The 26,248-nt window shown below is 41.6% G+C and overlaps 1 protein-coding gene across 1 annotated transcript in view; it reads right to left on the bottom strand.

The window, feature by feature from the left end:
- The window catches only part of LOC136874312 (SET domain-containing protein SmydA-8), a 62,132-nt gene extending 36,158 nt beyond the window's left edge, over window positions 1–25,974 (bottom strand). The window contains exons 1-3 of the mRNA XM_067147959.2: window positions 25,369–25,974; window positions 13,032–13,234; window positions 8,922–9,072 (exon numbers count right to left, since the gene is read on the bottom strand). Of these exons, the coding sequence (XP_067004060.1) occupies window positions 8,922–9,072; window positions 13,032–13,234; window positions 25,369–25,803 (789 nt within the window). The 5' untranslated portion in view covers window positions 25,804–25,974. The remainder of the gene's footprint in view (window positions 1–8,921; window positions 9,073–13,031; window positions 13,235–25,368) is intronic.
- Window positions 25,975–26,248: the final 274 nt, after the last annotated feature.

Here is a 26,248-nt window from a genome sequence, read left to right on the forward strand (position 1 = left end):
CAGTACTTCATTCCATTAACAATGCTGTGTGTAAAAGAAAACAAAAACCTGGGGCGGCAGCGTGCATCTTCGAGCTTGTTAAATAATAAAGAACGTTACTGAGACCAACAGATGAGAGGTGAATTGATCTTGTGCAATCCTTGACTGACAAGTGTGTCTTAATTACAGTGTGTTCGCGTACTGTGTGCATTTACGGCTGTTTAATAAACGAACTGTGGATATTGCGTGTAAGAGGTAAGGACAATCCTGTGCGAGTTGCAGGAAGAAACTTGTGAATATGCGTGGAGCATTATCTCTGTCTCCATCACACACCCCACTTCCCCACCCTCCCCTTCTCTTCCATGAAGCACAGAAGCGGCTTGCGCTATGGCATAGCAAATACGCCGAGTTCTCAATTTGAATCCCGCGCCCGGCAGTAACAGAGTAACTTCATTTTCTCGAAAAGAACTTTTTTTTTTTCGCCAATCCGATTGCACCATCGTTCTTAACATAACGCGAAGAGTATCCCTGGCTTTTTTGTCGGTATAAATGTGATACACTCTTTATAAATAAGAGTGAAGAGGTAGATTCAGAGAAGGGACTCATACATGAGCCAATGGTAGACTATTACAAAGAGGAACACTATTTGAAAAAGAAATTACAATACTCTCTTTGTCTGGGAGTCAACAAATAGCACATTTCTTGGACATCTTCTGCAAACAGATTGGATTGTCGAAGGTGTTCATGGAGATATTGTAACATTTATACTAAGGGACTCTGTTGTAATTAGTGAGACACCACTCCTTACTCTCAATCCAGATTACAAAAATCTGTCCAAGTTTCAGCGTTAACCTGTGACAGCTGAATTTAATGCATGATCATCATCTCTCGTCGCTGTACTCTTTGTCTCCATGGCAACCGGCATATTTGTAGGAAAAATTCAAATTAAGGAATATCTATTGTTTACGAAGAGTTTATTAATAGTGTTTTAATGTTGAAAACTTTTCTTAGCAGACTAAGTAGGGGTCCCCATACTAAGAAAAGCATAAAATTGAGCTATTTCCTCAATTGTGCAGAAAGTTGAAGGGATAAAGGGCCCGTAAACGTTTTACCATACCCAAAGCAGAGACTCCTGGAGGAACACCAAAAGGATTGTCGCGTGATGCCACTACCCTCTTACGAAGGGTTGGACTAAGAGAGAGAAAGGTTTTACATTGTGAGTCTTGGATAGCTCTATCAAACCCCCCCCCCACAAAAAAACAAATTTCGAAAATCACTTCCAGCTTAAATTCAGTTCCCGAAAAAATAGCCTAAAATCGCTTGTTTCTTTACTCGTTTTCTTTTCTATTTAAATCCTAGCCAAATTAACGTATTTATTCGATGACAACACAGAAAAATATAAAAAAAAACTTAAATCAAAAACTGATCACATAAAGTTTGAAAAATATCACAGCGCACAACTGATTAGCCTATTATTACCTTCTCGCAAAGAGAGCTCATTCGAATCCGAACTGACTGATTGTCGTTATTACACACTCTTTTTATTAGCATTATACAGCCTGGGACAATAAAGTTCGGTGAATAGTCCTGTACTATCAACATAGATGAACAATGCACTACAGTGACCTTACTGTCCTTCGAAATAGTCCCCTCGCATAATTATGCACTGCTGAGATCGGCGATACATGTCCTGGAAACTTTTCAGGAAGGCTTCCTTTGGGATGGTGTTCAAAAGCCTCGTCACGTTTCGTTGGATGTCAGGAATATCGTCAAATCTCTTTCCTTTCAAAGCGAGTTTGATGCATGACTTTTCGGCTCTGACCTTTTTCCGACGAGGGTATCCCGGAGAACGCCATTCCATGCTTTGCCGTTTCGTTTTAGGGTCGTACCTGAGACACCAGGTTTCATCCTCAGTGACAATACAGTTCAAGAAATTTGGTGTCGTATCCGCCGTTTCGACAAAATCCTGTGAAGCCTCTAAACGTGCCTGCTTCTGATCGTCAGTCAAGTTATGTGGCACAAGACGAGAACACGTTTTCCTCTTCCCTAACTTCTGGGTAACGATTTGTCGCACGGATTCACGGTTAATCTGCAGTTCATCCGCTATCATACGCACAGTTAATCGCCGATAGTTCGTGATTAATGTCCTCACCTTCTCAATGTTTTCGTCACTGTCGGCGGTCGCTGGTCTTCCGCTACGGGGGTTGTCAGAAACACTTTCCCGGCCTCCTCGAAAACGGGCGAACGACTCGTACACACACTACAAGGACAGTGCTTGATCTTCATAAACACGTACCAGCATCGCATGCGTTTCTTTCGGTGTCTTGCCAAGCTTAAAACATAACTGTACATTGATCTTTTGGTCGTTCATGTTCATGTTCGCAGTTCAGAACCAACGCACTAAACACGCACTGTGTCAAACAGGTCTTACACGACACACACAAGATCCTCAACTGAACAACGTTGGGAGCAGGTGGCCAAAACCTGCTGCTACGCAGGTGCAGCGTTGTGTGTCGCCAGTGTTCCCGGATCGACCGTACTGACTTCATTCACCGACATTGTCACAGGTTGTTATCGAATAATGTGTGAATAAAGTTAAATGTTCAGCAATTTTGTGTATAATACGATCTAAAATGCACTACACATCAAATAAGTATCATTTTTAAATAGTATATGATATTTTGGTATCAATTTTCATTGCTGTGATTGTTTTTAAATAATTTGGTGCAGGTCTTTTGAGAGGAGCCTGTTGGGGTGTTGCGAGAGACGAAAACGCAAACATTGTTTACAGCTGTGCTGTGTCGTACTCAACACAATTGTAATAAATGCTGCTAGATGCAACAAAGTGGCAATTATTCCTCTACAGACAAATTGTAAAACAATGTTTTTGGACTGATACAACAAACCGCCCTGACATTTCCATCCAAAGTGGCATTAGGCTATTTATTTATTTATTTATTTATTTATTTATTTATTTATTTATTTATTTATTTATTTATTTATTTATTTATTTATTTATTTATTTATTTATTTATTTATTTATTTATTTATTTATTTATTTATTTATTTATTTTGCGAGGAGTATGTGGGGCCCGTCTGCAGTGCAGGCCCTGCAGACCCTAATATTACGCCCCTGAAGGACGGGGTAGGAAAGGGTTAGAAGTGGGAAGAAAGCGATCGTGGCCTTAATTAAGGTACAGCTGAACATTTACCTGGTGTACAAATAGGAAACAGCGGAAAACCACCTTCAGGGCTGCTGACAGTGGGGGGTTCGAATCCACTATCTCTCGGATGTAAGCTGATAGCTGCGTGACCCAAAGAGTACAGTCACTTGCTCGGTACAGTACCGGTATATCATTAGTATTTCTTTGTTTATAATGGAGACACAATCTCCTGCTGAACTCTTTTACCCACATGATCTCACTGAGAAACGAACAGTGATAAATCCCAGCAATCAGCAGCGTAAATGGCCGGCCCTATCTCTCTTTTTATGTAGGCCGATACTAAATACGTATGAGTAAACAATCTGAGTTAACGAAGTAACAGCACTTCTATTCATTTTCATCACGATTCCATAGTTTTTTGGTCATGATTTGGTGTCAGGAACAGCATTATGATACCGCAAAGGTAAAATAAAAACGCAGATAAGTATACATCACTCGAGAAGAATTAACTAATGCCAAAGCATTATAGTGGAGAAGACAGCACTCCTGTTGCTTAACTTAGACCTCACAGAACATTTATTCTTTCAGCAACACAGTAGCTCTCCTGATTGCATACGTGTGTAAAGAAATACGTTGTTCCTGGCAAGCTGTATGTGACTGTCTACACACAGTCCAACCAAAGTCAGATAAATATCAGTCCCTTCCCTTTCTCTATTCTAAATGGGCGGCTAAGGTGAATTTAGTTACGCGAAGCAGGACTGTTAATGTCCACTAGGAGAGATGAAGTCCAGTATGTGTCTTAATATTTGTCAAATAAGAGCCCTACATAAAGGAGGCGTATTTGTATCAGGTAAACAATAATGAATTTTTAAAAAATAATGAATTAATTTGTAATTTCACGATAAAAAAGTTTAAAGACTTAAAGAGCTTAAATGTTTTTAACATTATTTTGAATCGATGAAATTAAATTATTGTTTCCTTGTAGGAAGGTTATTTTTTGATATAGGCCAAGGCAGGCATTTATACAAGTGGAGCCACATGCTTCCCCTAGTGCACTGTCACTGCATTGTCCTAAATAGGAGACTTGTAGTGGTGTCTCAGCGTCTCGGAAAGGTGTAGCAATCCAACTGATGAGCACACTGCTACACTGGGGTGAAACGCTGGTAATTTCACGATTGAAAAAGCCTAAAGAATTAAAGAGCTTAAATGTTTTTAATAATGGATTACAAAAAATGGCAATTACGTTTTTATTTACACTTACATAATGAACAATTATGACACACGTTCATTATTATTATTATTATTATTATTATTATTATTATTATTATTATTATTAGTATTGGCCGAACTTCATGGAAAGTTGTCCTCCTTATGGTCACATTTTCATTATCACGTTTGCTTTGAACAGTTTAACATTTCTAAATCTATGGCGCACACTTCCCCAGTGTACGGAGATAAGGCAGCAAAGGTAATATTTAAGAAAGGAAAATATTCAACCAAACGTTAAGAGCTAGCGCCAGATAATGAAGGTTTGAAAAACTGTTATGTTAGTTGAAAGACCATTTCACTTCAATTATTGGTTTAAAAAGCTTTAGTGATGCTACACCTGTAACTGCAGTATTTATTGTCCTGGGATGCGACGCGGCTACTTCATACCAACGAATAGTTTAACTGTAAACATGCATTCCAGAGGTAATGGGTTCGAGACCCATGGCACAAGGCATGAGCATCTTTAAATACCACTGGCTTGAGCTGAAATCGAACCCATCAACTTGGACTCGGAAACTGGCACTCAATCGTCTGAGCCCGGCAACCCAGCTTTCTCACATTTACACAGGACAAATATGGGATTGTGCCTCTATTAACGCGACGACTTCCCGAACATAGTCCTAATAATAACAATGTTGTTGTTTTTACATCCCAATAACTAATTTGACGGTTTTCGGAGACGCCGAGGTGCCGGTAAATCTACCGAAATGAAGCTGACCTATTTGAACACCTTCAAATACCACCGGACTGAGCCAGTATTGAACCTGCCAAGTTGGAGGTCGAAAATTCAGAGCCTCAGCCGTTTGAGACACTCAGCCCGGCTGATCGTAGTCCTTTCCTATCCCAGTGTTACCGTAACCATTTCTCTGTTAGGATGATATAAAATAGGCTATAAAAATATTAAATAATATTATGAAATGATGCTTTACTTTTACCCTGCAGAACATCCTAAAAGTAACCATACTACCTGCGTCTCGCGAGAAATCGCGGCAGCTTGTAGGTACGGCACGAGTAACATACTGCACTAAGCTACAAACATTAGTCGTGATAAACAGTGCGAGTTTTCTGAAAAAGACGCGTGTTCATTATTAAACTGTTCATTATACAGTACTTACAGTAAAGCGCAATTGAACTACCAGTTTGAAAAATCACAGCACCATCGGAACCGATGTTTATTGTCAGGCTTTGAGACTTGAGATTGGCGCATGCGCAGCAGCGGTGCTTACCCTCCGCACCCCTCACCCCACATGCACGCGACTTCTCGTCAGACGATCATAGTATATTGAACAGCATCGTTAGGTATTTAAGGTGGGTGGGCGGACCCTAAGTGTCACATGCACAAATTACTTTTTAATTGCAAGTTAATTAATTTTGTAGAAAGAAATGTAAGGAACTGATATAACTTAACGTGCTGGAAAACGCTGTATTGTTCATAAGCATAATAGTACATTATATAGGTCTACCATACCGGTTCTACAAACTCGGCTGTTCAAGTTGAAAAGATACAATATGTCAACGTAATAATTTGATTTAAAAGCAATAAACTAACTACCCGGGAGATAAACCGTACATTACGGCAGCTGACAGTAACCTAATTACCGGGCGAGTTGGCCGTGCGGTTAGGCCCGAGCAGCAGTGAGCTTGCATCCGGAAGATAACGGGTCCGAACCCCACTGTAGACAGCCCTGAAGATGGTTTTCCGTAGTTCCTCATTTTCATACCAGGCAAATGCTGGGGCTGTACCTTAATTAAGGTCACGGTCGCTTCCTTCCCACTCCTAGGCCTTTCCTAACCCATCGTCGCCATAAGACCTATCTGTGTCGGTGAGACGTATGGTAAAAAAAAAAAAATGTAGCTGCCCTCAGGCAACAGTCCATAAAATGTATTAAATTACTGCTCTGTGAAGTCTAGACTGCTTAGAGTTGCTCTCAGGCAACATTGTAGACCGGTTCCATTGAATAAATAGCTTTAGGAAATCTGAAGTTGGCAGAACTGTCTGGGAAACAAGAAAGCAATATGGAGGACAATGTTTACATCTACTCTTGCCTGAGTTGATTTTGTGAAACACTTTTCTCTTATACTAGACCTCTGCCTGCATAATAAAAACTACAGTTCAATTGGTAAGTATTTCTAATAACATTTGTATTACAGACATGATAATGGAATCGGTTAGATGGCCAGTTATAATGTATCATGTTTGTGTCTTCAAAGCAACAGTATGCAGTGAGAGTTCAAATATCCTCGGACATTTGAAGAATGACTTTGTGAAGTGATTTGTTATTTCAGAGATACGGAGTCATGGAGAAAACACCATCGCAGTCTCGCTCTTCAGAGTGAGCTGGCAAAGTTGAAGATATGGAGCTTAGGAACTGTTCGGCAAAATCGTTTGAAGGAATGTAAAAATGTTCCTTGGATTTCCACACATACTTGTAAGGGACACAAAGTGACAATGAGTTGTATTCGTTCATATTTGTTGCCACCATTGCATGTTCTTAATTTGAGGCAACATAAAATATTTTTCTCAGTTTTGTACGTCATTTTCCAAAAAGGACAACATTCGAAAGCAATTAACTAATGTATTTATCCATGTATAATTTTTATATTCATTTGCACATAAATTAATTCATGCAATAAAGGGCTAAGACCAGTCTCGCGCAAGTTGGGCGTGCGGTTAGGGTCACGTAGCTGTGAGCTTGCATTCGGGAGGTGGTGGGTTTGAATCCCATTGGCAGATGCCCTGAAGGTGTTTTTCAGTAGTTTCCTATTTTCACATCACGCAAATGTTAGGGGTTGTACCTTAATTTCACTGCCTCCCCACTCCTAGCCCTTTATTTTCCCATCGTTGTCATAAGACCTATCTGTATCGGTGTGACGTAAAACAAATTGTAAAAAAAATAAGTTAATGACCACGTTTCTTCAATCATTCTTCGAAACAAACATCGTGACCAATCATTTTGTTGTCCAAACTGTCTAAGTGGTATAACCCATAATGTCTATATCGAGCAAGGAAGTAAGACTTGCTCATTCTCTAGTTTCTGATGATTTCTTTCCAGTAACTGATGATTAATAGAGAGTAATTTTGAGAGGGAAGTAGAAACAATACTGAGCTGGCACTATGCACCTGCACTCTTACACTAACCACTGCGTTGGAAAAGAAAATTTGTTGTGTTACCGAGCGAGTTGGCCTTGCGGTTAGGTGTGCGCGCGCAGCTGTGAGCTTGCATTCGGGAGACGGCGGCATCCCATCGTCGTCATAAGACCATCTGTGTCGGTGCGACGTAAAGCAAATTGTAGAAAAAAGAAAAGAAAATTACGAATAGTGTTACCAACCGGAAAAAAATACAAATAGTGTTACCAACAGGAAAAAAAAATACAAATAGTGTGACCAACAGGGATAAATCCCAGGTTAGGTTATATCCACAGATTGATACATCACATAAAGCTGAAACTGAAGTCATTATTTGTGTTCATATATAGTACTTTTCTTTTTTTCTACAATCTGCTTCACGTCGCACCGACACAGATAGGTCTTATCGCGACGATGGGATAGGAAAGGCCTAGGAGTGGGAAGAAAGCAACCGTGGCCTTAATTAAGATACATCCTCAGCATTTGCTTGGTGTGAAAATGGGAAACTATCTTCATGGCAGCCGACAGTGGGGTTCGAACCCATTAACTCCCGGATGCAAGCTCACAGCTGCGCACCTCCCAATCGCACAGCAAACTCGTCCGATATAGTAAAAGTTATGATAGGTCTGTTTCATTTAGGCCTACGGTAACTCATCCAAACTACACTATGTATTGCAGAAGAAATAACACATTGACATGAGATATAGCACAGAAAAGTATAAGTAGGACACGTCCTACTTGTCTACCCCCTCCCAACCCTCCAGCGATGATTTGTAAGTTGTTTTCCTTAAATAATGGAACGGAGCAAGCAAACAAACAAATAACAAGCCAAATCATACGCAAAAATGTAGGGATCTGAAAAGGAACATATAATAGAATAAATATCAGCTTCGGAAATGGGAGGTAGGCAATAGAAAAGAGGACATCTTCTTACACTATCATCTTAAAATAGATTGGCTCTCTCATCAAACCCAGTTCTTCTAGATCCATTTATTTTCAGTCACCGACAAGCTCGTTTCTGCTATAGTTCTTGCAATTTCCTCGTTAACGACCGGCACGCTTTTGAAGCCTAGCTGGCTGGCTGTGTTTACATTCGTTGTCCGTGGGGTGTCACCTCAAGACACTGCGTTGTCAAATCTCTCTTTTAACTACTTAGCTTCTGAGAGCGAGCAGCTGTGCAACGCTTGAGACCTGGTAAGCAAGCTGGCATCAGGACTGCCATATTGACGCATCTAGTTCTGATGTTGGAAGGGTGGGATAAGAAGAAACCGGATTAAGACAGTAAAAGGAAATAGACAAGGTTAAAGGACGATCTTTCATGACTTAATACGTTTTTCTTAAGTAACCCACTCACTTTGCCAACAGAGTAGGTTCCTTCTTACCTGTGGATCCTCGCAGCGAGGACAGCTGCAGAGGAAATGTTTAGTTGCCTCCAGACGTGTCCTGCGAGCAAGTGTGGCCCACAGCAGTGGTGTATAGGAGTCGGTGATCTCCGTACCAGCTGGGATATGAACCGCAGCCCTCACTACCATCCTGAACACGAAGCATGTCAATTACCTTCAGATCACCTAATGAAGACTAATAATAATGGTAACAATAAATATTTAACACATATTTAACTTAAAATTCATAATTCACCATAGGAAATAGAATTCAAAGGACATTGTTGTGACTTTTTGTAAATTTTAAAAAGGCCTTTGATTCGGTTGATAGAGAAACCATAGATAAAACAATTCGTGAATTTGGAGTGAAAAATAAACTGGCAAACCTAATACGTGAAACACTTACTGACACAATTTCAAAGGTGAAATTTGTGGGTGAGATATCAAAACCTATTAAGATAAATAAAGGGGTACGGCAAGGTGACGGTTTGTCATCCCTTCTATTCAACTGTGTTCTAGAGAAAGTTGTGAGAATTTGAAATGTAAAGCTTAAAGAATATAACATTTTGCCGGGAATTTTGGAGAGAAAAACCAAAGGCATTGATATAAATTGCTTAGCATTTTGCTATATTGTCAGAAAACCTAACAAGTGCAACAACACAAATCAATCTCTTGGAAGAAATAGCCATCAAGACAGGTTTGAGAATCTACGTAGAAAAAACAAAATTTATTACAAACATCAAGAACGCTCCAAAAATTTTGACAACAGATATTGGTCCAGTGGAAAGAGTAACGAAATTCAAATATCTGGGAGAAAAAAATTCAAGAAAATGGTTTATCTGCAGTAAAAGAAAGAGTACACAAGATGGAAAAAGCATATGGTGTCACAAAGATTTTTATAATAAAAAATGTATATCTAAAAGTCTTAAAATAAGGCACTACAGTACGGTGGTGAAACAGGAATGCCTATATGCAAGTGAATGCCTGGTACTGAACTATAGATCAGAAAAACTTGAGATACTAGAAAGGAAAATCATGAGAATAATCTTAGGCCCTGTGAAAACAACAGAAGCATGGAAATTCAGATCAAATGATGAAATACATATGAACACAGAAAACATAACAGAAACCATAAGGAAAAGGAGATTGCAATTTTTGGACATATTTACAGATGGATGATTCCATACTTAAAAAAAAGGATTGTCAAGTACCTTTGGGACAAAAAAGCAACGACTAGCTGGATTCGAGAAGTAAATAAAGATTTAGGAAGAAATAATATAAGAGAAGAAGAAACTATGGACAAAGAGATTTTTAGAAAGAGGGTAGTAAGTATGGAAGGATTCCAAGGAAGATTGAACAAGAAACTTGGTGCGAAGTGGTCCGAGAATAGAAAGAAACAGCATAGTGCAAGGATGAAAGAATATTGGAAGGAACGGAAGAGAAAACAACAAAGTATAAAGAATTGAATTGAAATTGACACGTGATCCTTAACAGGCCTCATCAGAAATAATAATAATAATAATAATAATAATAATAATAATAATAATAATAATAATCATCATCATCATAAATGCCGTGTGGCCTCCGAAGAGGACTGGTGCAGGTTTTCGAACTGACTCCATGTAGGCGACCTACGCGTCTAGGAGGATGGGTCCCTACCTACGATGAATTCTAATGAAGAAGATGGCACACGCTTCCAGTCCCCGAGCCCTCGTAATTAATCAATGTAGGTTAAAATCCTCGATCCAGCTGGAAATCAAACCCGGAACCCCCTGAACCAAAGGCCAGTACGCCAAACATTTAACAACTGAGCCGGAACTAATAATAATAATAGTCAAATAATTTCAACAACCATCATTTTGCGGTACTAGGACCAATAAATCATGGACTGAAGAAAGGAAAATTTTCAGTGCCCAGATGAAGAAATTTGGGAGAAGTAAAATTCGACATTAGGTAAATAAATTCTATCGTGTTCCACAGGTGGGTATAACGCTGTAAAAAAAAGAGAGAGAGAGAGAACAAGAATAAATCTACTGATAGGAAACATTCAAAAAGCTGTGGAGATTACGAGGTTCGATATAGTTTTGCTACAGTTAGAACGATGGATAAGCCTAGGTATGTTTTGACATTTTGTCTTTTAATTTTTATATTTGCATACGCAAATAAGTGTGTGTAGTTTAGCCCTCTGTTATCCGGATCTGTATTTAGGCCATAACACGACCATCCTGTATGGAATGAAACTACATGAGTCGCCACTGATTATTAAGTAACGTGGCAAACAATTAAAAGGAAATGAAATGGCGTATGGCTTTTAGTGCCGGGAGTGTCCGAGGACAAGTTCGGTTCGTCAGATGCAGGTCTTTCGATTTGACGCCCATAGATGATCTCCGCGTCGTGATGAGAATAAAATGATGATGAAGACAACACATACATCCAGTCCCCGTGCCAACAGATTTAACCAATTATGGTTAAAATTCCCAACCCTGCCGAGAATCGAACCCAGGACCCCTGGTGGCAAACGATGAAGAGAGACATTAAAGAACGGTCTTCTTGATTACAGGCCGATGGTATGAGACGTAAGGCATAACTTCGATCGACATGTTCCGAGCGAGAGTCTGCAGACCTCAGACTGTCGTCGAGCACCTCGGCTGGAAGCATATCCCCATTATATCCTCTATTATACGTTTTTGGAGTGGAATGTCATCAGCCATTGTGGTGCTCAGCCACGTCGGACTTCTTACCTTGTACAGTACGTAGGCTCTGTCAGGCTCAGCCCCCGATAATTTAGGCTTGTTCGATTCCTTTCGACTCATGTTCTCGTTACCGTTTGCAGCAATTCGAGCCTTGTTTGAGTTATAACATTGAGACATTTCGGAAATTTTTCACAAGGTTGATAAACATTTAAAATACCTATATAATTGGTCCAGTATTGGACATTATGCATTTTCCAGCTAACTCATTTCTGTTGCCATCGTTTTCGCCCCAGCGTGCCAATTTGGGCTCATCAGTTGGTAACTAGCACACCTACCAAGACGCATGGCACACTGGAGCGAAACGCTGGCAACAGGAATGAGTCAGCTAGAAAATGTATAATGTCCAATAACGGAAAAATTATATTGGTATTGTAAATTTACTCATTCGAGACAAATACTTCAGGTTCCCTATGGAAATCTATTTCTATAACATCATAAATATTTCACACTCTTCCACGCACCTAATCAACTTTCCTCACAAATATTAACCTTTTACGGATATCGATAGATCTTGCTTATATGAAACGAACGACACCATGCGGTATAGGCTATCAATGCAATCAGGTCACGGTCCCGAGTTATACTAATTTCAACACTCGCTTCGAGCTCCGATTTCACCACAAAATGGCGGATTTTGCTCCATCTGACCTTGAAACCTACTTGACCGAGCTCGATAGCTGCAGTCGCTAAGTGTGGCCAGTATCCAGTAATCGGGAGATAGTGGGTTCGAACCCCACTGTCGGCAGCCCTGAAAATGGTTTTCCGTGGTTTCCCATTTTCACACCAGGCAAATGCTGGGGCTGTACCTTAATTAAGGCCACGGCCGCTTCCTTCCCACTCCTAGGCCTTTCCCATCCAATCGTCGCCAAAAGACCTATCTGTGTCGGTGCGACGTAAAGCAAATAGAAAAAAAAAGAAACCTACTTGAGTGAACTCTTAGTACCTTTCTTTTTTCAAGCCAGTTTTATATGTTTTTTCTAGCTTTTATAGTTTTAAAATTATTTAAGGAAGTCTCGTAAACACTATTTTTGGGACACACATACTTTTACCGACAAACCCAGTTCTGGAATGATATCATAGACATATTCTACGTCGGAAAAGGTTATATTAACGAAGTCATCACTGAATAGCATAACTTCAACCTTAACAATTTTTTGAAGTTATGTGAAGTCGAAGAAGTAAGCAGAAGAATTTTATTTATTTTATTTATTTATTTATTTATTTATTTATTTAAAGTGTATTAAAAGTACTGCGTAGACTTATAAGGACATTCGTAAAGGCTATTGGGAACATTGCTTGACATACTGATCTACTGCTATAAAACATTAATTATTTAATAGTTTTCTACACAGCCTACCTGTTTTTCTCATCATAGACATAATTGGTGTTCGGAGTACACTGATGATTCATAAGAGCAGCCAGTGGAAACAATCCCCTGATGCTGGAGCCATTGGGAGTTACGGTTTCAAAGGCATTAGCATCCAACACACAACAGGCTTGGACCAGGAAGCGTTCATCTGCTGGACTAAATGCTGCCTGTCCACGTAGGAACTCCACCTGCTTACAGAACAATACATACATAGGTCTAGTTATGAACAACTGTTCTCAACATTAATATCAGATCTTGGCACAGAGATATACTATGTCTGTTTCTGGAGCTCTTGGCTAAAATGCAGCCAGGACTTTTGTATGGCAACACTATCTCGCGTGACAGGCTCTTAAAATAAACATACAGAAATAAGTACGGTATATATGCAGAGAATATGATTGTTAGGAGAAACTCTGTACACATAAGTAGGGGCTGCCTGGCCGAGGCAGTAAAGGCGTGCTCGGTTCGCCCGGAAGGACGTGGGTTGTATCCTCGTCAGGAAGTCGTAAAATTTAAGAAATGACATTTCCACTTCCGGAGGTGCATTTGGCCCTGAGGTTCACTCAGCCTACACCAAAAAGGAATACCAGGTTAATTCCTGCGGGCAAAGACGACCGGGCGTAGAGCTACCCACTCTACCTAGGACTCGATCCAAGAATTACTTCTTGTACATAAGAATGAATAACACATAAATATTTACAAAAGTTGTAGGATACCATCTAAAGAATACGGCATGCAGAATCCGATCAGATTTTCATTCTGTACACCTCGGATCGTCCGCTTCTGTGGTGTAGTGGTTATTGTGATTAGCTGCCACCCCCGGAGGCCCGGGTTCGATTCCCGGCTCTGCCACGAAATTTAAAAAGTGGTACGAGGGCTGGAGCGGGGTCCACTCAGCCTCGGGAGGTCAACTGAGTAGAGGTGGGTTCGATTCCCACCTCAACCATCCTCGAAGTGGTTTTCCGTGGTTTCCCACTTCTCCTCCAGGCAAATGCCGGGATGGTACCTAACTTAAGACCACGGCCGCTTCCTTCCCACTTCCTTGTCTATCGCTTCCAATCTTCCCATCCCCCCCCCCACAAGGCCCCTGTTCAGCATAGCAGGTGAGGTACTGGTCATCCTCCCAAGTTTTATCCCCGAACCAGAGTCTGAAGCTCCAGGACACTGCCCTTGAGGCGGTAGAGGTGCGATCCCTCGCTCAGTCCGAGGGAAAACCGACCCTGGAGGGTAACTAGATTAGGAAGAAGAAGAAGAAGAAGAAGACACCTCGGATCAGTTGAATATCACTGGTCAAAAGAAAGTTGTCGTTCCTTTACCAAAAATAGTGAAGTCCAAACAAAAATTGGTCGAAGAACCAGAGTATAACATCGGAACTCTTTTATTAGTGTTTGGTTTCAAGATATATATATACCAGGGGTCCACCTTCCCCGGCTAGTGAAACTGCGTGCCTTCTCTAAGGCCATCTATGCCAATGGACTTGACCTTGTAAACTTCGAAAGAGTTTGTCGCCTGGCGTTAGATGGCTAGACCATCGATTTGTAATTCTTTGGCAGAGTAATGCTTATTTTGAAGTTTGTAAACCTGGTTCTGAGAATTGCTTTTTTAATGTACCGAAGTTGCCAACACTTGAGCTGGTTCCTCCTCAATTGTAATCAACTTATCAGATACTGGGAAATATGTTCTCTAGCCAATTAAAACCGGGGGTGCGTACCGGAATCCAGCCTATCAGTAAAAGTTCTTGAAGCTTCCCCTTAGAGTTCTATAAAGCAGGGCACTTTTGAGCCGTCTTGTCTGAATTGCTCCAGTGCTTGGGAGTGCGTCGTATCCGTAGCGAGGCAGGGGCGAGGCCTGCGTGAAGAAGATCCAGCGGCACAAGGTAATGGCAGAATTTACCTAGACATGTGATAGCTCCTGCGGATAGTTTTGAGGGGAAGGTTTCAACCTCTTTTCTTTTAATGTAATTGCGTAAACTAGGAGAATTTTCGGCAAGTCTGAGGACTTCGGTTTTATTCCTTACTGGGAAATACGCCATGTAAGGGAACAAAGAGTGACGACCCTCTGTCGTTTCCCATTCAACCTTGCATTTGGTGACTAAATCTTTCAAAAGTCTACATTTCTTAAATCTTGTGTTGATATTAATGTTTCTCCTTTATTCACCCTCATGTAGTATAGGATTGGCCTTTGCATCTTCGGGCCGTAATCCCACTTAGGGTTTTAAAAATTTCTATAAGGAATACAGGTGTTTCACCGCCTTGCATTTTGTTTATGGTCGGATATGTGCAACCATTTTCTTTTTCCATTAAGGCGATGTAGTATGGGCAACTACGCCTCTGTGATTCCTGTTTTATTGTTAGAGTAACTGTTTCTTCGATTTGGGTTCTCTTCTGGAACAGTGATCAATGCTGCTGTGGATCAATTGATGAAAGTGAGGTCACCGGTTGAGGCCTAGTGTAATTTCAGTGCATCAAAGAAAACTGACTGACTCTGCGAGGCTAGACTAGGGTATTTCGGAGCTCAGACTCCTGAGTAGTGTACTTTCTGGGAGCAAATCATACTCTTGTAAATACTGTACCTGTCAAGAGTAATACGGCTCTTTTCTACGCAAAGTAACTGCCTGGTAATTATTACAAGTTTTTGTACCTGATGTTCGGACTTCTAAGTCCCTTATCTTGTTAGATCTGACGAACTCATCAATAACCTGTCATATTTATCTGATAACCCTTCAGATGTTCTATCTATAAATTTTAAACTAGAAAAAAAAAGGAAAGGAGGGAATAAAATTTCCAAATTTGTTAAGTTCTGTTCTAGTTAATTCCTGGTCCGGCCATTCAACCCAGGCGATTATTATCCCTCTGCGAACCACGGAAACTCTTAAACAACATATATCGTCATTGCACCTGCAAAAAACACTGTGTGAAATATTTTAGCCGGTAAGTTTCTGTCATCTGAGGTTCAATATTGTGCAAATATTGTCAATGAATTCTCACTCTTCATAGTATATACATGCTGCGGGTCAGGATTTCTCCAAAAATATTCATAGCAGTTTTGGCAGGCACAACAACGATATGTATATAGAGTGTATAAGAACTATACCGACCAAAAAGTCTGGGATGCTCTTCGTGTTATGTTAAGAACGATGGTGCAATCGGATTAGAGGAAAAAAAATTGTTTTCGAGAAAATGAGCTTACTTTGTTACTTTCGGGTGCGCGATTCAAATTGACGAATATGCTGAATTTGCCTTGCCAGAGAGTCAGCCGGTGCATGTTACTGTGCGTCAGAGGGGGGAAGGTAAGGGAGGGGAAGTGGGAAGTGGGAGACAGAGGTAATGCTCGGTGCGAATGCACAAGTTACGCCTTCGTTCCGCATAGTTGCTTCCCAGCCCCAGTAGGCAGTATACAGTTTGTTCTGCATAAATTGACTACTATGCGAACCCCGTAGAAAGAGAAGATGAACTTGTACCAAGAATACTGGCAGCTTTCCAGGTCGTTCGCGACACATCACACATCCTAAACAGAGTCCAAAGGTCACTACCACACTGTTGTGAGCTGTTCGTCGAAGAAGGAGGAGGCATATTGAACATCTACTGTAATCAAAGCATTGGGCGTATTGTTTCCATCGTTCAGTATTTCATTCCATTTACAATGTTGTGAGTGAAGGGATACACAATCGTTGTGGATCTTCGAGTATGTTAAATAATGAAGAACGTTACTGCGACCAAGAGACAAGAGGAGAAACGATCTGGTGCATTCTTTGACTGACAAGTGTGTCATAATTACAGTGTGTTTTTGTACTGTGGGTGCAGTTACGGCGGTTTAATAAACGAACTGTAAATATTGCCTGTAAGAGACAAGGGCAATCCTGTGCGAGTTGAACAAGGAAACTTGTGCACACGTGTCTGTCATTCACCTCACTTCCCCTCCCTCCCCTTCTCTTCTCTGAAGCACAGCAGCGGCTTGTGCTCTGACATAGCAAATACGCCGAGTTCTCAATTTGAATCACACTCCCGGAAGTAATAAAGTAACTTCATTTTCTCGAAAAGAAAAATTTTCCCCGCCAATTCGATTGCACCAACGTCCTTAACATAACACGAAGAGCATCCCCGATTTTGTTTTGTCGGTATAGCTCTGATACGCCCCTGTATATGACTAGCAACACTTCCCAGCTTCGCACAGGAACAACTTTGAATAATTTATGGTGATATACTTTATACAATTTCCCTGTAGACCACATTTTACAGTTGTTTTCCTTCTGTTGTATGTACACTATCTGCTCAAAGGTATTCGGACACCTACCTCAAACTGAAGACAGAGTTTGCTAGTACTATGCTCTCTAATAGCCGACATTAATGTGAAATTTGCCCGCCTTTTGCCTTTATCACAGCCCTGACTCTGTTCGGGAGACTTCCTCCAGGAGTCGGAACGTTTTCGTGGCAATGGCATCCCATTCTTCCCAAAGAGCCGTAGCTAGAGAACATGTTGATGAAGTACGGTGGAGCCTGGAACGAATTGTCGTTTTGACTCATCTCACCAGTGTTCTATTGGGTTTAGTTGGGGACTGTGGGCGGGCCAGTCTAGTTATATAATATTATTATCCTTAAACCATTGTCTTACAGAGCCCGCTTTACGATTCAGAGAGTTATCATGTTATAACGAAGAATGGTCACCACCAAACTAATTTTCCACGATAGGCAGTAGGAAAGCATTCAGAATGTGTTCATATCCGTCTTCATTTACGGTGTCATTCAGTCCTACAAGTGGGCCGAGCCCATGCCATAAGAAACATCCCCATACACAAAGCCATCTCCTCCAAACTTCACTGTTGGTACTCATCATCCAGGTAAATAGCGTTCTCCGGGCATTCTCCATACCCAAATCCTCTCATCAGATTGCCACAATTTATAGTGTGATTCACAACTCCAAGTTACCGGTCTTCACTGTCTCAGTGTCCTTTGACGTAGTTCTTTACACCACGACAGATGGCGCTTGTTATTTCTTTCTTTCTTAATCCGTTTATCCCTCCAGGTTGGTTTTCCCTCGGACTACGTGAGGGATCCTACCTCTACCGCCTCAAGGAGCGTGAGATTCTAGGTTAGGGTGATACAACTGACGAGGAGAACCAATACTTCGCCCAGGCGGCCTCATCTGTTATGTTGAACAGGGGCCTTGTGGGGAGATGGGAAAATTGAAAGGGATAAACAAAGAAAAGGGAAGGAGGCGGCCGTGGCCTTAAGTTAGGTACCATCCCTTCAATTGCCTGGAAAGTGGGAAACCGCGGAAAACTACCTCGAGGACAGCTGAGGTGAGAATCGAACCTCCCTCCACTCTATTGACCTCCCGACGCTGAGTGGACCCCGTTCCAGCCCTCGTACCACTCTTCAAATTTCGTGGCAGAGCCCTGAATCGAATCCGGGTCTCCAGGGGTGGGAGCTAATCACACTAACCACTACACCACAGGGGCGGACGGTGCTTGTCATTAAGAGAAGAAATATTTGATTTGTGGGCAGCTGCTCGGCCATGAAACCATATTCTGTTTAATTCCCGAAGCACAGTCATGGGACTAGCTGTAGGCTACTTTGCAATTGCCTAGTGATTCCTTCTACGGAAAACCGATGATTATCTTGGACGACGCTCATTAATGTCCGTTGGTCCCTGGGTGTCAGTGTATGTGGCCAATCAGATCGTGGTTGTATTGTGGTTGTACCTTCATGTTTCAACTTTAAAATTATGACAGTCAATTTGGGCACATTCGTAAGATTATAAAATCCTCTTACATATTTATTGCTTACTAGCTGTAGTACCCGGCGTTGCCCGGATAGGTTTTGAATGTTTACCTTTTTTTAATATTTGTATTACCAGTTAAGTGTGAGGTGAATGCTTATAGAATTATTTTTGAGATGTTGATTTTACGACCTATTATGTAGTTTTGGAGTTATTTAGATATATCTGATTTCAAGTTTTAGATTATTTAATTATCGAGTAAACACTGATCTCGGTCATTGTATACTATTTCTTTTTAAGCCCTTCTCAGCTCCTGCCTCAATGCAGGCCGAACGTGGACTTAAACGGTATCTAGAGCGTCACAGTTCGTATCAGCGACACATAAACAATGGATTTCGACATTAATATCGGTTAATTTCCTTATTTTTGCACGTCAGCCCCTCTCATTCCCCAACACCAGCGGGAGCTAGGTGTATCCGACCCCCACAATAATGTTTTCTATATAGTAAGTCATGTGTATACCAAGTTTGATCGAGAGGTATGCTAGAACATACACACATACGTCCTTAAACTCAGTCCCTTTCGACATTTTCTTTTCTTTGCCAGTTCTCACCCACCTGCCGATTAGGACTGAAAAACGGCATCCAGAGTGTCACAGTTCATCTCAGCGACCCCGAAAACTATGGATTAGGCACAAATATCGGTCGTTTTCGGTTAATTTTTACATTTCGCCCCTACTTCATGGGCTAGGAGTCTCTTACCCCTAAGGTATTTTTTTTTTTTCAGACAGTAGGTCCAATATGCACACATACGTCCATTATCTCGGTCATTTTCGAAATTTTGTTTTTCACTTATTCTCACCGCTATGCGAAAGGGGGCAGAAATTGGACTTCTAAAAAATGGAGCGTTACTATTCATCTCAGCGATCCAGAAAATGGAGTCGACACTATTTTCGATTATTTCTACATCTCACCCCTCATAGGTGTGCTAGGGCTGTCAATACCTCCACGCAGTTTTTCTCCTGATAATAAGTCATAAGTGACCAAGTTTGTTTGAAATCGCTCCCGTAGCCCCGAAACGTATGGATTCAACACTAATATCGGTCATTTTTAGTCATTATACTTCGTCCCCTTGTCTAAGGCTTCTAGGGGTGTCTTTCCCCCACAGTATTTTTTCAGGTAGTAGGTAATATTTGTACCAAGTTCCGCTGACAGTTATACTGGCACATACAAAAAACATCCTTAATCTCGGTCATTTGGATATTTTCTGATCTTGACTCCTCACCCGCCTGGCAATTGGGGATCAACTTGGACTTAAACGACAACCGGAGTGTCACTATTCATTTCAGCGACTCCGAAAACTTTGGATGTGACCCTATTTTCGATTATTTTTATATCTCACCCTCTCTAATACCTACACCTAGGGGTGCTAATTTGTCATAGCCCCACGCAGTTTATCTCCTTACTGTAAGTCATAAGTGTACCAGGTTTAGGGTGAATCGCTCCAGTAGTCCCGAATACTATTATTGTTCGATTTTAGTTACGTACAGTATATAAATCAACCTTCCTCTAGAGGTTTCAGCGGTGTCTTATCCTAAACAGTACTTTCTCCACATAGTAAGTCATACTTGTATCAATTTTGGTTGAAAGCTACCCTGGAACATACATAGGCTACGTCCGTTATATCGGTCATTTTTTTTAATTTCTCCGTATTCCTCTATTCCAAAAGATGATGAAATTGGACTTATAAAAATTCCGGAGTGTCACTATTATTCTCAGCGACCCCGAAAATTATGGATTCGACACTATTTTCGATTATTTTTATTTATCACACTCCCCGCTCCCCCACACCAAAGGTGGTGATCTCGTGCTTATAAAATATTCGGATTGAAACTAATTATCTCAGTGTCCCCGAAAACTACCGATACGACACTATTTTCGATTACTTTTATATATCACTCTCCCCCCGCCCCCACCTCGAATGGGGCTGAACTTGGACTTTAAAAATCTGGACCGGGCGAGTTGGCGGTTTGGGGCGCGGCTGTGATCTTGCATCCGGGAGATAGTGGGTTCGAATCCCACTGTCGGCAGCCCTGAAGATGGTTTTCCGTGGTTTTCCGTTTTCGCACCAGGCAAATACTGGGGCTGTACCTTAATTAAGGCCACGACCGCTTCCTTCCAACTCCTAGGCCTTTCCTATCCCATCGTCGCCATAAGACCTGTGTCCGTGCGACGTAAAGCTACTAGCAAAAAAAAAATCCAGAGTGTCACTATTCACCCCAGTGACCACGAAAAGTATGGATTCGACAGTATTTTCGATTAATTTTTACATCTTACCGACCCCCCTTCATCCCTCACCACAAAGAGGGGCTGGACTTGGACTTTAAAAATTCGGAGTATTACTATTCATCTCAACAACCCCGAAAACTATGGATTCTACACTATATTCGATTATTTTAATATCTAACTCCCCCTAAAACACAAAGGGGGATGAACTTGGTCTTATAAAAATTCCGGAGTGTCACGATTCACCTCAACGACCCCGAAAACTATGGATTCGTCACTACTTTCGATTAATTTTTATATCTCAAACCCCCCTTACCCCCCACCACGAAGGGGCCTGAATTTGGACTTAAAAAATCCGGAGTGCCGCTATTCATCTCAGCGACCCCGAAAACTGTGGATTCGACACTATTTTCCATTATTTTTATATATTACTCACCCCTCGTCCCAAAGGGAGTTGAACGTGGACTTTAAAAGAATCCGGAGTGTCACTATTCATCTCAGCGACCGCGAAAACTACGGATTCCACACTATCTTCGTTAATTTTATATATCTCACCCCCTACCCGGAAGGGGACTGAACTTGGTTTAAAAAATTCCGGAGTGTCACTGTTCACCTCAGTGACCCCGAAAAGTATGGATTACACAATACTTTCGATGATTTTTATATTTCAGTCCCATTGCCCTCCCACCGCCCCTAAGGGTGCCTGGGGTGTCTAACCCCCACGTGGTTTGTCTCATGATACTAAAATTTCGGACTGCCGCTATACAGCTCAGCAACCCCGAAAATTATGGATTCGACACTATTTTCGATTAATTTTATATATCAGTCTCCCCTCGCCCCCCACCCCCTAAAGGTGGCTGAACTTGGACTTTAAATAATACCGGAGTCTCACTATTCATCTCAGCGACTCCGAAAGGTATGGATTCGACATTACTTTCGATGATTCTATATCTCACCCCCTCACCCCACACCACTAAGGATTCCTGGGGTGTCCTACCCCCACGTGATTTGTCTCCTGATAGTAAAAATCCGGAGTGTCACTATTCATCTCAGCGACCACGAAGAGTACTCGACACTCTTTTCGATTATTGTTATATATCACTCCCCCCTTGCTCCCCACCCCAACGGGGGATGAACTTGGACTTTAAAAATTCCCAGAGTGTCACTATTCATTTAAGCGACCCCGAAAGTATGAATTCGACACTACTTTCGATGATTTTTGTATATGATCTCCCTCAACTCCTCTCCTAAGGATTCCTGGGGTGTCCTACCCCCACGTGGTTTGTCTCCTGGTAGTAAAAATCCGGAGTGTCACTATTCATATATCACTCCCCCTCGTCCCCCACCCCAAAGGGGGTTGAACGTGGACTTTAAAAAAATCTCGAGTGTCACTATTCATCTGAGCGACCCCGAAAACTATGGATTCGACACTAATTACGATTATTTTTATATCTCACCCCCTTCCCCCACCCCAAAGGTGGCCGAACTTGGACTTTAAAAAATCCCGGGGTGTCACTATTCATCTAAGGGATCCCGAAAGTATGGATCCGACACTACTTTCGATCATTTTTATACATGACACCCCTCACCCCCCACCGCCCCTAAGGGTTCCTGGGGTGTCCTACCCCCACGTGGTTTGTCTCCTGATAGTAAAAATCCGGAGTGTCACTATTCATCTCAGCGACCCCGAAGAGTATGGATTCGACACTATTTTCAATTATTTTTTTATCTCAATCCCCCTTGCTCCCTCATCCCAAAGGGGGCTGAACTTGGACTTTAAAAAATTCGGAGTGTCACTATTCATCTCAGCGACCCTGAAAAGTATGGATTCGACACTATTTTCGTTTTTTATATATGACCCCCCTTGTCCCCCACCCCTAAGGGTGTTTGGGGTGTCTTACCTCCACGCGTTCTGTCTGCTGATACTAAGTCATAATTGTACCAAATTTGGTTGAAATCGCTCCAATAGTTTAGGAGGAGATGTGGTACAAACCCACCCACCCACATACATACAATGACTTTTATATATACTGTATATAGATATGACAACCAATGATCACCCCTTATTGAAAGTCGCTAAACTCTCCTGACCTACGCATATTGCTGTTATGGAGCAAGTTGACCGTGAAGTTAGAGTCGCGTAGCTGTGAGCTTTCAGCAATGCTGACTATTTAGCCAGTGAGTCGGACTACTGTACAAGGTGGTAGACTGTCCAGAGTTGAATATGGAGGATGAGCGACAAGCATTTCAGCAATTTGGGAGATGAAGATACAAAAATTTACAACGAGAAAGAACACAAGACATATCAAAATAGCCCGAAGCAGTTATTTTGTAGGTCTAAAAGATTTTATGAAGTTTTTTCATAAAATGTGCCAAAGGATCTATTACAGAGTACTGTGAAATAATATAGGCGTCAACCTGGTGGTAGGAGCTTATTTTACTTATGCAAATGAAATTGTTCGTGTCCGCCTCTGTGGTGTAGTGGTTATTGTGATTAGCTGCCACCCCCAGAGGCCCGGATTCGATTCCCCGCTCTCCCACGAAATTTGAAAAGTGGTACGTGGGCTGGAACGGGCTCCACTCAGCCTCGGGAGGCCAACTGAGTAGAGGGGGGTTCGATTCCCTCCTCAACCATCCTCGAAGTGATTTTCCATGGTTTTCCAGTTCTCCTCCATGCAAATGCCAGGTTGGTACCTAACTTAAGGCCACGGCCGCTTCCTTCCCTCTTCGTTGTCTATCCCTTCCACTCTTCCCATCCCCCGACAAGGCCCCTGTTCAGCAATGCAGGTGAGGCCGCCTGTGCGAGGTACTGTTCATTCTTCCCAGTTGTATCCCCCGACCCAAAGTCTCATGCTCCAGGACACTGCCCTTGAGATGGTAGAGGTGGGATCCTTCGCTGAGTCTGAGGGAAAAACCAACCCTGGAGGATAAACAGATTAAGAAGAAGAAGAAGAAGAAGAAGAAGAAGAAGAAGAAGAAGAAATTGTTCGTATTTAATTTAACTTCGAGTGACTATTGTTTGATGTGAACATGACAGTGAACACGACTCCCCAGTGTGGCACAAACAGTGTCTCGAAAGTATTTTGAGGAAATGTTATAATACGTTCATGCACCTTAAAATATCGAACAAAAGATAAGTGATAGTTTATCAAGATATACACGCTTTTTGTCATTGCTCAATAGAAAATGTCTAGCAGCTTTATCGTATTCATTTATTCTATATTAGGTGCAGAGTACAAAGCGTACAAAGTATCTCGACTGGGAGCTTCACTTTACTTGCAAGGGCGACAAGCACTGTGCTCATTAGGTGGGAAGCGTTTGAATACATTTATTTACACACCGACACAGATAGGTGTTGTGGTGACAATGAGATAGGAAAGGTCTAGGAGTGGGAGGGAAGCGACCGTGTCCTTAATTCAGGTACAGACCCAGCATGTACCAGTCATTATTACTATTTATTTATTTATTTATTTATTTATTTATTTATTTATTTATTTATTTATTTATTTATTTATTTATACGTTTACCCTCCAGGGTTGGTTTTTCCCTCTGACTCAGTGAGGGATCCTACTTCTACCGCCTCAAGGGCAGTGTCCTGGAGCGTGAGATTTTGGGTCGGCGATACAACTGGGACGGAGGACCAGTAACACGCCCAGGTGGCCTCACATGTTATGCTGAACAGGGGATGGTAAGATCGGAAGGGAAAGACAAGGAAGAGGGAAGGAAGCGGCCGTGGCCTAAAGTTAGGTGCTATCGTGGCATTTGTCCGAAGGAGAAGTGGGAAACCACAGAAAACCACTTCGAGGATGGCTGAGGTGGGAATAGAGCTCACCTCTACTCAGTTGACCTGCCGAGGCTGAGTGGACACAGTTCAGCCCTCGTATCACTTTTCAAATTTGGTGGCACAAGCGGGAATCGAACCCGAGCCTCTGGGGATGGCAGCTAATCACACTAATCTCTACACCACTGACGCGGACATTATTATTATTATTATTATTATTATTATTATTATTATTATTATTATTTCGGAATGTGAAACGTGCCCATATATATCACACATTTCGTTTATCTATTTGTTTACTTTAAACACTGTTAGGTCAAATAATATTTGTCTATTGGAATAAAATCGTAATAGAGTAATTGTAAATACATTGTAAGAAATTACGCAGTATTAATAAAATAATAACGTCCGAGCTTAATACGTTGATAATTGATACTTGGGATAGATACAAGTTCCTCTAAACTATTATAACTAATATTTTTCATTTACATGTTTGTGCCGTTTCATAGTTATAAAAATTGTAAATTCTCGATATTCTAACCTCGAATCCATGTTGCGGATGGTAGTGAGCTTGTAGACACAGCAGTAGTTGCTTCTCCCGTGCGGGCAGTAGAAGACAGCGAAGAGGTGTGACAGTCTTCAGCAGATGCATAGACCATTCCGTTCTTCCCAGCCGCTGTAACAATTGGCACTCTGCTAGATGGTGCGGAGCGGTCTCACACGCAGTTGAACATACAGGTAGACCACATCCATGAGAACATGCTTCAAGTGTTGAAGTTCCCATCGTGTGGCATCCCACACATATAGGGGGAGAAGAAGACCCCGATCGGGGACCTAGCACCAGGGGGACATCGCGAAACACAACATCCCCCGGGTTCAGATCTCGAGAAGCAAACACACCTCGTCCACTTAGAGGGGACATCCTGATGGTCCACGGGGAATTCCCAGCATTGTCTCCTAAATATTCACGGAGCATGCGCTCTAGAACATCTTCTGTTACTTGAGAACCAAATTCAAAATCATCAGTGGGCGACGAACTGTCTATAGAATTCTGGTTTCCGTGAAAACTGTCCGGCTTTATCCTTTGCTTTTGACCCTCTCCCAAGTCTCTGTCATTTATTTGTAAGTTAAACTGCTTTGACAGTTCTTCACCAACTATTCTCGGCACCGAAGTATCCTTCTTAAAGTCTTCTGGCATTTTAGATATTCTATTATTATTTATAGAATTTAAAGTAAAATGTCATTTAAAACCTCTCGAAAATATGAGGGACTTCCTCCCTACAATTGGCCTGTCTGTTCAGGTACTAGCTTCTGTCCGAAAAAACTCACAATTTATTCCCTACAGCGATGGCCTTCCTGTATTCCTATCATAATTATTAATAGGTAAAACGAAATACCTTCAACACGATCGTTCTACAATG

This window comes from Anabrus simplex, chromosome 1 (genome assembly GCF_040414725.1).
Source record: "Anabrus simplex isolate iqAnaSimp1 chromosome 1, ASM4041472v1, whole genome shotgun sequence".
In the NCBI taxonomy this organism is placed as follows: Eukaryota; Metazoa; Arthropoda; class Insecta; order Orthoptera; family Tettigoniidae; genus Anabrus; species Anabrus simplex.